This window comes from Girardinichthys multiradiatus, chromosome 13 (genome assembly GCF_021462225.1).
Source record: "Girardinichthys multiradiatus isolate DD_20200921_A chromosome 13, DD_fGirMul_XY1, whole genome shotgun sequence".
NCBI classification, from domain to species: Eukaryota; Metazoa; Chordata; class Actinopteri; order Cyprinodontiformes; family Goodeidae; genus Girardinichthys; species Girardinichthys multiradiatus.
The window spans coordinates 3,237,471-3,251,337 of NC_061806.1; the positions used below are offsets into that span (position 1 = coordinate 3,237,471).

The following is a 13,867-nucleotide window of genomic DNA, read 5'->3' on the forward strand; positions in this document are numbered from 1 at the left end:
GACCCCCTCTGGCCCTTGGCTGCGTCTAGAAATCCTGTCCATAAAAGTTATGAACAGGACCGGTGACAAAGGGCAGCCCTGCCGGAGTCCAACATGCACCGGGAACAGGTCCGACTTAGTGCCGGCAATGCGGACCAAACTCCTACTTAGGGACCGGATGGCCCCTAATAAAGGGCCCCCGATTCCATACTCCTGGAACACCCCCCACAGGGCATCACGAGGGACACAGTCGAATGTCTTCTCCACATCCACAAAACACATGTGAACCGGTTGGGCAAACTCCCATGAACCCTCGAGCACCCTGTAGAGGGTATAGAGCTGGTCCAGTGTTCCACGGCCGGGACGAAAACCACAATGCTCCTCCTGAAGCCGAGGTTCAACTATCGGTCGGACTCTCCTCTCTAATACCCTGGCGTAGGCCTTACCAGGGAGGCTGAGGAGTGTGATCCTCCCTGTAGATCCGCCCTGTAGTTGGAACACACCCTCCGGTCCCCCTTCTTATGAAGGGGGACCACCACCCCAGTCTGCCAGTCCAGAGGCACTGTCCCCGACCACCACGCAATGTTGAAGAGACGTGTCAACCATGACAGCCCTACAACATCCAGAGACTTGAGGTACTCAGGGCGGATCTCATCCACCCCCGAAGCCTTGCCACCGCAGAGCTTTTTAACCACCTCGGTGACTTCAGCCTGGGTGATGAAAGAGTCCAACCCCGAGTCCCCAGCCTCTGTTTCAACCACGGAATGCGTGATGGCAGGATTGAGGAGATCCTCGAAGTACTCCTTCCACCGCCCGATAATGTCCTCAGTCGAGGTCAGCAGTCTCCCGCCCCCACTATAAACAGTGTTGGCGAAGCACTGCTTCCCCCTCCTGAGGCGCCGGACGGTTTGCCAGAATCGCACCGAGGCCAACCGGTAGTCCTTCTCCATGGCCTCACCGAACTCCTCCCAGGCCCGGGTTTTTGCCTCTGCCACAGCCCGGGCCGCAGCACGCTTGGCCTCACGGTACCCGTCAGCCGCCTCAGGAGTCCCACAAGCCAACCACAGCCGATAGGACTCCTTCTTCAGCCTGACAGCATCCCTTACTACCGGTGTCCACCACCGGGTTCTGGGATTGCCGCCGCGACAGGCACCGCAGACCTTATGGCCGCAGCTATGGGCAGCAGCATCGACAATAGATGCGGAGAACATGGTCCACTCGGACTCTATGTCTCCAACATCCCCCGGGATCTGGTCGAAGCTCTCCCGGAGGTGGGAGTTGAATACATCCCTGGCCGAGGGCTCCGCCAGGTGTTCCCAGCAGACCCTCACTATGCGCTTGGGCCTGCCAAGTCTGTCCGGCTTTCTCCTCCAGCGGATCCAACTCACCACCAGGTGGTGATCAGTGGACAGCTCAGCCCCTCTCTTCACCCGAGTGTCCAAAACATGCGGCCGTAGGTCTGATGATACGACAACAAAGTCGATCATCGACCTCCTGCCTAGGGTGTCCCGGTGCCAAGTGCACTGATGGACACCCTTATGTTTGAACATGGTGTTCGTTATGGACAATCCGTGACTAGCACAGAAGTCCAATAACAAAACACCACTCGGATTCAGATCGGGGAGGCCATTCCTCCCGATCACGCCTCTCCAAGTGTCACTGTCGTTCCCCAGGTGGGCGTTGAAGTCCCCCAGCAGAATAATGGAGTCCCCTGGAGGGGCACTATGCAGCATCCCCGACAGGGATGCCAAGAAGGCCGGGTACTCTGCACTACCACTCGGCCCATAGGCTGAAATGATAGTCAGAGACCTCTCTCCAACCCGAAGGCGCAGAGATGCGACCCTCTCATCCACTGGGGTAAACCCCAACACGAGACGGCTGAGCTGGGGGGCAACAAGCAAACCCACACCAACCTGCCGCCTCTCCCCGTGGGCCACTCCAGAGTAGAAGAGAGTCCAACCCCTCTCGAGATGGGTTCCAGAGCCCACGCTGTGCGTGGAGGCAAGCCCAACTATTTCTAGTCGATATCTCTTGACCTCCCGCACAAGCTCAGGCTCCTTCCCCCCAGCGAGGTGACATTCCACGTCCCTAGAGCCAGCCTAAGCATCCGGGGATCGGGCCACTGAGGTCTCCACCTTCGTCCGCCACCTTCGTTCGCCACCCAATCCTCTTTGCACCGGTCCCTCACGGTTCTCCCTGCAGGTGGTGGGCCCACTGGGGGATGGCCTTGTGTCTCTCGTTCGGGCTTGGCCCAGCCGGGTCCTGCGAGGAGCAACCCAGCCACCAGGCGCTCTCCGACGAGTCCCGACCCCGGGCCTGGCTCCAGGGTGGGACCCCGGCTCCGCCGTACCGGGCGACGTCACGTGCCTCGATATTTTGTTCTTCATGAGGGATTCTTGAACCACTCTTTGTCTGACCCATCACCTAGAGCCTGCTTGCCATGGGAGACCCTACCAGGGGCATTTAGGCCCCAGACAACATAGCCTCTAGGATCATTTGAGCACTCAAACCCCTCCACTACGTTAAGGTGGCGGTTCAAGGAGGGGAGTAACATCAATTATCCAGTCCAAATTTAAGATTACACAAATAAACATAGAACTTCTTCCAGTAATAACTAGCTACTTTAAACTGGAACAGCAAAGTTACTTTCCAGAGGTTTCAGAGGTAGATTTAACAATTGTACTTCCTATGAATAAATGGGTGTTGATTTATCTACTGGTACAGATATTAACTACTGGACTAAAACTTGCACAAATACTTTTAGAATGACCCAAAATGCCAACCTTTGGCTGATACAATACAAAATCCTTCATAGAACACACTACACAGGACAAAGAATGTTCCTATGGGTTTCTCACATGCTGACACGTGTTCAAACTGTTTGGGATATTTAATTGATGACTTTCTATATGCTCACTGGCACTGTCCCCCTGTATGTGACTTCTGGCAAAAACGTATACAGTACGTAGACCTATCAACATGCCTAGAGCACACAGCCCCAGTCTGCCCCTCACTCTGCCTTCTTGGTGATATCAAAAAAGTGCATTTGGAAGAAAATAGACGCCATGCCATTCTTGCAGTTGTAAGCATTCCACAAAAAACACCAATACTTAAGAACTGAAAGAATAAAAATAAAAATTTGCTATAAGATTTTGGGCCTGATTTTCAAATAAGCCAAATAAGGAACACTAAATTGCTTGTGCAAAAAAGAAAATTGCACGTGCAATAAAGGTGCGTGTTGTGGGTGATCTACAAAGACATGAATAACAGGTATAAAAGCAGTTTGGGCCGCCCTATTTAAATGAGAATTATTTGTGTGCTACTGGCTGTCACCATGGAGGGATTGGGAGAACAGAGTGGCTGTATAAGAAAAGTGAAGTTCGACTGAGTTAGAGGTAATAATAATAATAAGAAGAAGAAGAATAAGAACAAGATATCATATAATGCACTTTTTAAAAATGATTGAAAAGATGAAAATAACTAAGACTAAAGTTAAAAGATTAAATATCAATCATAAACCTGGAAAAGATTACTTTTCATAACCTCCCCCCCTCCGGATCGTGATAGCTTTCGCCTTTCATTCTGCTTCATTTTAGTTGTCTGCTGCAAACATTCTGTAATCTGCACCAGCCTTTTCTGGGCTTTATAGAAGTGCTCCTCCAGTATAATCAGACATAACAGTGTCCTCCCATAAAGTGACGGTGTGCTGGATTTATAATACTGCACCACCAAAATGGCATTGCTGGACAGATGATATCTCTACTATTTTTATGTCTGACTGTAAAAATATGTTGACATGTGCACAAAACGTTCTCTCTCTAGGTCATCTGTCACTGCATCTATGCCTCCTTCTCGCCACAATGGCCGTAGACATTTTTGTGTACCAGTTTGCACCCGGCTTTCAAATGTGCTAAATGTAGATGCATGAACTGCACCTGCAATCTGTTTCAAGTTTGATTAATCACATTGCGGGTGATAAGGAATTATATTTCCATATCCTCCTCCCATAAATTGCTTGTTCTGGTGATCAGCATATGTTTTGCATATTCATGAAGGCAAATACGCTAAAGAATTGGCTCCCACAGTTCTCCTCATTTTACACACCCAGTCCAAATTATATCTGGTTTGTAGATCAGCTTTGTGAATGTAATCCAGTTTGCAGACGTTTTTATCAGGCCCTTTGGTTCTATGAAGAAAATTTCTGGTTGTCAGAAAAACAAACAGAAAAAGATCTAATTGATTTGGTTTCCAATATTTAAATACATTACTTAGTGGCATAGGGGTTATAGGCTTTGTGTCTCTGCATCAGGGGCCCAGGGGTATAGGGATGCTGACACCATGGCAGTGCTGCCCCTACGCAGACTGAGCATTTGGGGTGTCCTGGGGCAGGGGTGGGTCTGGCATGGAGGTGTCAGTAGTGGGGTGGAGTTGCTGTGGCTGCCAGCACTGAGTCAGGGTAGTGCTGTGTACCACTGTGCCCTCTTCTCTGGCCTGCTGATGCTCCTGGCTGGTATGGGTGGGTCGAGGGCTGGGTCCACAAGTGACTTGGGGCCTGCTCTGGCTTCCAGGTGAAAGGGTGCATGAGGCTGTGTTGACTGGGGCTTGGTGGGCTAGGTGTGTGGGGGCGCTGGTAAGGCAGAATAGGGTCTGGTGTTGGGAGGGCGGTTAAGGAAAATATTCCAGGCATCATATAATAAACCCACTGTAAAAAGAGAATTAATCGGGCTATAAATATTGAACAAGGTTGCAGGCAAGAATGCTCAATGTCTCCACTACTGAATTAATTACACAGAATCCTGATGGAAAACAGCTGATTTTCAGGCTATTACTTGTATTCTTACAAATCGCAGGCTTTGACATTTGGTTGCAAACCTAAAGATATCATTAAATGATTTTTTTTAATAAATTGGGACAAGCATACAATGATATCCCTGGTAGTGACAATCCCAAAAGATTTGATGAATATTGTCCCTGTTAACTATGACCCATTTATTGTTGAAATAAAAAAAGACTTAACCAGGTGGAATTTAGTGCCTTACCTTTGACTTACACAAAGAGTAGAAGCCATAAAAGTGATTATGATGCTAAAATTATATATATTTCAGACAATTCTTCAGGTCCTGCTGCAGAAGCATCTTGGCAGCTCCAACTCAGTTTCAAATCCTAGGGTTTCCATTTTAATTTGAGCATCTCTTTTGGCCTTTCATGCCTCATTTACAGCCTTTAGCAGGTTGAGTTTAGCTTGCATATGATGCTCTTACCTTGGCCTCTGTTTATGCTCAACATCCTTAGCTGCACTAACCGAAGATTAAGATGTCTTGCTAATGAAGGATGAGGACGAACTCCTACTCAAATTCCATCTTGACCACATAAAATCTCAAATGCTGCCTTTTCATTATATTATTTTCATGCAAGGTGTAAGAACTCTTATAACACCGAGCTGAACTCAGGTTTATGTAACATAAACTAATCAGTGTCAAAAGATTTCAAAAGCAGTTATGATTTCTCCTAAAAAACTTGACTTGTGGAAAGAGTTCATATCATTACCTGCTACTCTTCCTCTTTTACAGCCATGTGGCTTTAACTTTTAGGAAACCTGGGTTTTCTTTAACAGGTAAATATGGTTTACAGATAACACAAAACCTGCAATATATTAGTATTGTCCATCAGAACAGTTTCGCTTTGAATCCTAACCCCTTTTCTGCAAATAATCTCTGTTACACACTGTCATTTAAAGGAAATCAACTGGGCAAGCATGATACACACACATACCCACACCCAGACACAACCACACACACACACACACACACACACACACACACACACACACACACAGCAAAGTAGAGCAGGAGGCCCATCAGGAGGTGACAAAGGCCAATGCAGAGTTTCTCGGTCAAATGATCATTGGGCTGGAGCTCACTTGGAAGGTTAGCCCAAATTGACCACATTGTTGGAGAACTTGGTAACAGCACAGAAGATGGAGGATAGCCCACCTGTACTCCCCCATCAGACAAAAGGAACTTGAGGTGGTAGCTAAGAAGGTAGTGGTTGATGCTGCAACAGTTTTAGGCTAGTAGCCGGCTCTGGGGCTTGGAGGTGATGAGGAGGAGTGGATAGTTACATTTTTTTCTCCTAATGGGTGCATATGGGTCAGACAATTATGTCATGTTTGTGGTGAAGAGCAGGACCCAAATGCAGGAAGGAGGCAGACAGATGAAAATAAAAAAAAATACTCAAAAAAGGAAATTCAAAAACAAGATCCAGGTGATGAGAAATCACAAACCACAAGATGACTCAAGCAAACAGGCTGGTGAGACTAACAGGAGGATTTGACCAAAACTTGACTAGCAGAGGTATAGCTGGAGGGTTGATTACTGAAAAATGTATAGGTCGTTGATTAGAAACAGGGTGCAGCTAAGATGGAAGGTAAGGCACTGAAGTTGAACTGAGGAAATAGGAAAAATGTATATATATATATATATATATATATATATATATATTTATACAGTGTTTTCTTTAACAGCTTGAAGAAACTTGTTTGTTTAGTCAAGCTGACTATATCTTTGATTAGAGGTGGAAAAAGTTTTTCTACACTTTACATAGCATTTGCTTAAGATATTTATCTGTGTGTCATAAAAAAATGAAATATTTAGAGATGCGCTGACCAGGCTATTTCTTATATCTGGTTTTCTCTGGGGTCTGACCTGCTGATGTTTTTTTGTTTTTTATTTGTTGTAACTCAAGAGAAAAAAAATGGGCTAACCTCTCCTGGTGTGTTTCTTTGTGTTGCAGGATTAACAGAAAAAACCCTAAGTGAACCTGCATGGCGCAATATCCCACTGCCATGCATTGTTGAAGAGCTGAGGTTGTAGCACACAATTTCCAGACACATTAACTGCAACCAGGAGGTCACCTGATGGCCTCCCCACTTACCTGCTCAGAGCTCATAGTGCCCTTCGCCTGTTGCTGTGATGAAGACCGCCAGCCGTGCCCAGTCCCGGAGCAGTCCTCCTCTGGTCCAGATGAGGCACTACACACCTGGGGTTTACCCATTCTTGTTTCCCTCGGTCATCAGCTCCCTGCCTCAGTTGCCACCAGTATCGCCTCGCAGACTGCAGATCCAGCAGCCATCCAGGGGCATACCATCACCACTTGGTGAGTTCTGTTCAGTCAAGACTTTTATAAAAAAAAAAAAAAACAATGCTTCCAAATTCAAGGGAGGGACTTTCTGAGCTTTTGGAGAGGTTGTGGGGTAATTACTCCAAACAATGTAGCTTAGGTGGTGTAAACAATGTGTAAAATATAAACCTTTAATCTGACGGCATCTATTGAGTCGGGAGAACATCCGATGTTAAATAATTGTTTAATAAAATCTCAGGAACCACAATAATTGCTTATTTTACATGTTTAAGGTGATAAACATGTTAAAGAACACTTACATAGTAATCCACGACTTTGTGTTTCCTCAGGGCCTCTGGTGCTACACAGAGGCCCTTTTATCTGAGTCATTCTTCATAATGGGAAAGACAAAGAATATTCCATTCATGTAAGGTGTGAGGCAGATATGTGTTGATTTTCATCAGTGAGGATATGGAAAAGTCTCCAAAGCTCTCTGTTTAGTATTACAGCAAGTAGTTTAGGAATGATGCCAGAGAAAGCATTTTCTGATCTACCATCACAAACATAACCATATGTGGAGATTGCTAAACTTTAATGGGCCTTTAATTAGAACTGAAAAGCATCTCATCCCCACTATTTAGAATACATGACTTTATGAACTCTTTGAAACACCAGGGCACTTTAAATACAAATATGTTGATCTTAGAAAGTAAATTGAAAATGGGTCTTTAAGTTGAATAATGATCCAAAACCAAATTAACAAATAATTGGTTCAGTAGACACACAATTAACCTTCTTTCTTAACCATCCATGACTTAAGACTTACAAAACCTGGGGGCTGAGGTCAGGAGAAGAGAGCATCAGAGAGGAACCAGGACTTTGGATCATCTAGAGAGATTGTGTGAAGAAGAATGGTCAAGGATCTCTCTCTATGTTAATCCATCCTAGTGAAATGTTATAGTGAAACCTAAGTGTTGTAGAGATACCAGGAACACAAGGTGCCACTGATGAATTTGTTGGGTTTCTTCAGTTTCTTTTGAAGCTTTTGTTGAGTTTCCTCATCTCTTCCTGAGCACCTTTTGTAGTGTGTGTGTGTGTGTGTGTGGGTGTGTCTGGGTGTGGGTATGTGTGTGTATCATGCTTGCCCAGTTGATTTCCTTTAAATAATGACAGTGTGTAACAGAAATGATTTGCAGAAAAGGGGTTAGGATTCAAAGCGAAACTGTTCTGATGGACAATACTAATATATTGCAGGTTTTGTGTTATCTGTGAACCATATTTACCTGTTAAAGAAAACCCAGGTTTCCTAAAAGTTAAAGCCACATGGCTGTAAAAGGAGAAGAGTAGCAGGTAATGATATGAACTCTTTCCACAAGTCAAGTTTTTGAAATCTTTTGACACTGATTGGTTTATGTTACCTAAACCTGAGTTCAGTGGTTTTTAACCTTCAGCTCCACAAGTTTACTCTGCTTTTTTCTGCTGCTTGTAAAATCTGCTGTGACTTAAAAACCAGCAGGCAGCTTCTCCCACTGAACCTGTTTTCTCCTGGGACAGAGCTCATGTCAGCGACTCCATACGATTCTCATCTCTTAAGGGTATTTTAAGCTTCTGTAGATGTAAGAAAAAAGGGAATGTTTCACTAAGACCTGAGATCCTGTTTGTATGCAGTTTGGGTTGAAAAATTATTGCCTTTTATTCGTTGCATTAACAGTGTTTTGTTACTTCTTCACTGTCTTGATTGCTCTTCAAACTATCAACAAAATATGGCAAGAAGTCAGATTTCGAGGCTTGGCCAGGAGATCAAAAACTATTTTGATAGCTTTTGATCTCCACTGTTTTACAACTATGCTGAGGCATTTTGAAGTCTGTAAGTCAAAAGCTGTAGGAGGTGTTCCCTCAGAAACAATGTGTGAAAAGAAACTAAATGACGGTTTTAATCCAAAATGGCCGACTACCTGTGGAGTTTGGAGCATGGCTCCAAGAGACTTTTTTGTAGTACTTGAGACAGCACTTATGTCTACCAAATTGCATAATCCGATGTCAAAGCATGGTTTGGGGCTGATTTTTTTAATACTTCTAGGGGGTGCTGTGGAGGGATTAGACCGCGTCCACCAAATCTTTGACTGGGTATATTTTAGAGGTGGGATTAAGACTGATCATGTATAATTTGGTGCAGATCAGAGGACGTATGTGGAAATTAGAGACAAATGTATGGCCACTGCGTAAAAAAGCCCCTGTATTTGAAACGTAGTGATAAATAAAAGATATAATTTGCCTTTCTATGGTAAAATGTACAGCATTTCAAACTTTTTGGCAAGAAGGCAACGTTTGAGGCCTGGCCACGACCTAAAGATGCTCAAAAGCTCACTATTTTGATAACTTTTAATCTCCCATGCCTTATGGGGATACTGACCAAATTTGAAGCCAATACCTCAAAATTCTTAAGTGTTCATCAAAGTTCGACATGTGCAAAATCTCACAAACACACTAAAAGGACCCTTTGATCCTAAATAGATGACTTCCTATTAGGTTTAGGACAGGCCTTATAGAGACTTTTTTTCTAGGGTTCCATCTGTGTACTTTTTTCTTTTTTCTTTTTTTTCTTTACTCCATTACATACAAAGGTTCACTGGGGGAACAATTTTGTGCAAAGTTTGGGGAGTTTTTGTATATGTTTAGGTGCCCAAAAAGCCACTTCATATTAGGAGATAATAATAAAAAAACATTTAAACTTTGAAACTTTGACTTTGCAGTGCTTTCACTGCTCGGGTCTAATAAAAAACAGGTACAATAACGTTGCATACGTTTGTACACCATTAAACTAATATTTTGTTTGATTTAATGTCAGCACAGTAGTCTTTTGTAGAAGTCTTATCAGCATGCAACAGCTTGACAAGGTGACATTTGCCCTCTGTGCGTTGCAAAAGTGAAAAAAAACTGCACAGCTTGCACAGATTTTCTGTTGGATTTACTTTTAGACTTTGGCAAAGTGATTCAAAACTTAGATTTTTGGAGCTGAACTTGTCTTTTGTTGACTTGAATCCACTGTGAAGCTGAGAAAGATAATCTCTCTTTATCTTCAGCTTTCTGAAGGACACCTGATGATTTGGGGTCAAAAGTGACTCCTCACAATTTAAACCACCATGACTGAAACCCTAGTCAAGCTGGAAAGAAGTAACTGCAGAGCATGATGGGGGTTCATTTGCTGTTTCTGGTAGCTTGGTCTGGAATGGACTGGCAGCCTATCTAAATGTACCTCCCTCCACACCTCCCCCCAACTCAGAACCAATTCAGACGATGAGTCTGACAGAGATTTAGCCACATTTCTAATGTTTAAATTTTACTTTGCTAGTTTAAAAAATTGCTTAAACATTCCATTGCACAAAAGGAGTTTCTGTGAGCGATTCACCTTGCCGACTGGCGCATTGCAAAGTCTAGATATAAAAATGCAGCAGCATTCACACAGAAAACGAACAACAAAAGAGTAAAGAAGATAAAAGAACAGCTGCTGTCTCTGTTTTGATCATTCTTCGAAAAGTAAAAACGGGCCAGATCTGACACATCATTCTTTACTCAATTATACACAAAGAGTATGTGTTTGTATATTTGAGAGACATGTCTGCACATTTCTGAACTTTAGATATCATGCATACGCAAAAACAACTGAAACAAGCTGAAAGGTAATAAACTCAGTGTTGTGTGGGTGAATTACATTTACACGAATAATAACTACAGCACACATGCAGACACACACATACTGCTGGGGTCAACAGTCAGATTTGCTTCTACCTCCAATGGGATGTTCACAAAAGGAGCTGAACTCTGCTGCACACATCACACACCTCCTGGGAGCAACTGGGGCCCTGTCAGGACCATTGAGGTTTGTCTGCACATCGGTGACTGATGATGTGTATTCATTAGAGATGGTGAAAGAAGATAGAAAGACAAAGGAAGCCTTATGCTTTCATAGATTCATTTCAAAACTAAAACTCACAGTACATTATTTTCAACATGAAACAGATAAAACTTGTTTGGACAAAAGATTGCAGCATTTAAAGTTTGGTACTGAAAGTGCCTATTGTGTTTATTAGGGTCCATCCTAAATTCCTTTTTAAAGGACTAAACCATGATGTTTTACTTACTTTTTTATAACCGTTTAATTTGATTTACTGCAAATCCTCTGGAATTTAGTTAAAAAATGCATTTTTATTAGGACACAGATAATACAAAAGCAATCTGAGACAAAAATTATAAATCTTAAATTAAGCTCCTCATTCAGGAGTGGATGGTACTTATCACATAAAGTATTTAAAGAGGGCCAATAAATCAAATTCAAAGCAAAGTATTTGTCAGGTTGTGAAACAAGAGAGCAGGACTCATTAAAAAAATTCAATGCATAACAACAAAGCATTTTCCTGTCAGAAAGTTGGTGGATGGAGCATGTCAGTCAGAGTTTTCCAGCCTCTCCCCGTCTGTCACCCCCTTTTGCTTCTGTTCTCCGATGTAGTCTTGAGGGGGGAGGGGGAGGGGATACTTGTCTGCATCCTACCTGTTTATGATTTCAGCAAACAATCAAAGCTTTCATTTGACAGGGGAACGTGGGCACACTTCTCGCTGTGCCCAGAGATGACTATGCTCATCAGTGAGGAAATGTTTTGTTTTTCTCTTCTTGCAAAGCATTACACGTCTACCATTGTGAAAGCATATCATTAGCATTTAAGAGCAGTGTAACTACAACCCAACTGGGACAACACAAGAGAAGTAGAAAATATAGTGTGTAGCAAGACTCGATTGATATATCCCAGCTTCTTGTGGCTAATTCAAAGGTTTATATCATTCTATTGCAACAAATCAAGTGATGGTGACATCTCATGTGAAGGTATATGGGCAACACAGACACACTGAAAAAAATTTAACACCTGAACAAAAATTCAGTTCTTTATTAAGAAATGTTCATCTCATTTTTATTTTTGGAAAAGAAAATAATTTAATTAAAAACACCAAAAAAAATGTGTCTTTTTTTACTGCTTAAACAAAATATATCCAAAACTGTTTCTTCTAAATGCAGAACAAGTTAGGACACCCTACCACCTAATAACTAGTTTTATCCCATCTGGCTGAAATAACTGTAATTAGACTCTTCTTGTCTGTCATGCTGCAGTGTCATTATTCCAGAAGTTCTGGTCTTTGTCTGTCCTTTATGTTGTTTTAGAGAGCAAAGCTTTTCTCCATCCACACCTTCAATTAAAGTTAAACTTCTTTAGTCTCTCTCTAGTTGGACATTTGCACTTTCAGATCAACAGTAGCAAGAACCTGCTGTAGGTCCATGATGATATTAGAAGGTTTTTGGAGACTTCTTTCAGCATCTTACGGTCTCATTTCAGGGTGAACTTCCCTGCAAAGTCAGACTTGGGCAGGTCTCATTTTGTGCAACCCGAGTCCTGTCATGTCAGGATGGGTTAAATGTACAGTTTTATGTGTCACATTGAGGCAAGCTGCTTTGCTGTGATGTCACTGTTTTGTGTTATTATGTTTTGACCTTAAAACCCGCACACATGGTGCGGACTTGAATGTGTCCTACTATGTTAGATCAACATCATAAAATGTAAGTGGTGGGCACAGCTAATCAAAAAGTTAGCTTCACTAACCCATATTCCACTAACTAAATTATTAGCCTCGCTAACAGTAATCTTCTAAAAAGATAAAACAATTTGTGTAAGCTAACTTAAAATATGAAGAACACCGTTGATGACCACCCCCTAGTGGTGCAATGTAGATAAGCATGCTGCGTCGTGCTGTGAATAAAAGGTCAGAGACTGCACCTCGATCAATATGCTGGTAAATTGTCATTCTTTATTAACCACAAGCTGGTTGCTTTATTAACCAAGCTGGAAACATCACAGCCATTATAATAGTGTAATAAACTAGTATATTTTTAGTAGATACCTTGTGAGATACTCTTCCAGCAGTTTACGACTGGCCAAGATTCTCCTGCCCAGGGTGCAGCATCTAGAACACACTGACTAAGGTGGAGGAATCCACTCCATGCAGCATCAGCTTGTTGTCAACAAACAGTTCCATAATCTTTCTGTCCTCCATAGATCCACAGGGCTCTGTGAAATCTGCCTGGCTTACACCCGTTGCACAATCCTCAACATGCCATTCATCTTCAAGTCGAACAAAAACTTTATTTTCTACATCCATAACTTGAAGAAAGTCAATGTAATTTAAAACTGCTTTCAGCGGGTGAGCATGGAGCCTTCACCTAGGGACTGATCGATCCGGAGGGCAAGGTTGATTTTGGCCAGGTTTTGTTTTGTTTCAGAGCAAAACCGACTGGATGCTTTCAGATAGATACACCAGGAAATGTACACACTTGCCACTGCTCTAACCACTGGCAAAATGGGGAAAACCACTTCTCTGGCAACGCTGAACTGATTTATTTTCTTTTAAACACACACACACATTGTTACTGCACTACTCTATGACACAGTAAAAAAATGAGCCCGAGGGAGTAGCACTTACGTACACCAGGCTTATGGACATTACGAACTAGCGTACTTTATGGACTCTTGAAAACATGCCCACAACAGAAAGGAACAAACAATCGCACTTAAGTCGACGAAAGCTTATTTAGTGGATGCTAATGGTCCGCTAACGGTTTCTGATGTTAGCAACAACGCTAAATGAAAAATTTGTTCCACTGTTAGCAGATTAGCCGAACTGTGCCCATTACTGTAAAATGTCAATGGTTACCCATGTCACACTG

General features: G+C 42.9%; 1 protein-coding gene across 1 annotated transcript in view; it reads left to right on the plus strand.

The window, feature by feature from the left end:
* Positions 1 to 13,867, plus strand: part of LOC124879259 (retinoic acid receptor beta-like) — a 361,385-nt gene that overhangs the window by 107,701 nt on the left and 239,817 nt on the right. Inside the window, exon 2 of the mRNA XM_047383707.1 lies at positions 6,772 to 7,134. Coding sequence (XP_047239663.1) covers positions 6,951 to 7,134 — 184 coding nt within the window. The 5' untranslated portion in view covers positions 6,772 to 6,950. The remainder of the gene's footprint in view (positions 1 to 6,771; positions 7,135 to 13,867) is intronic.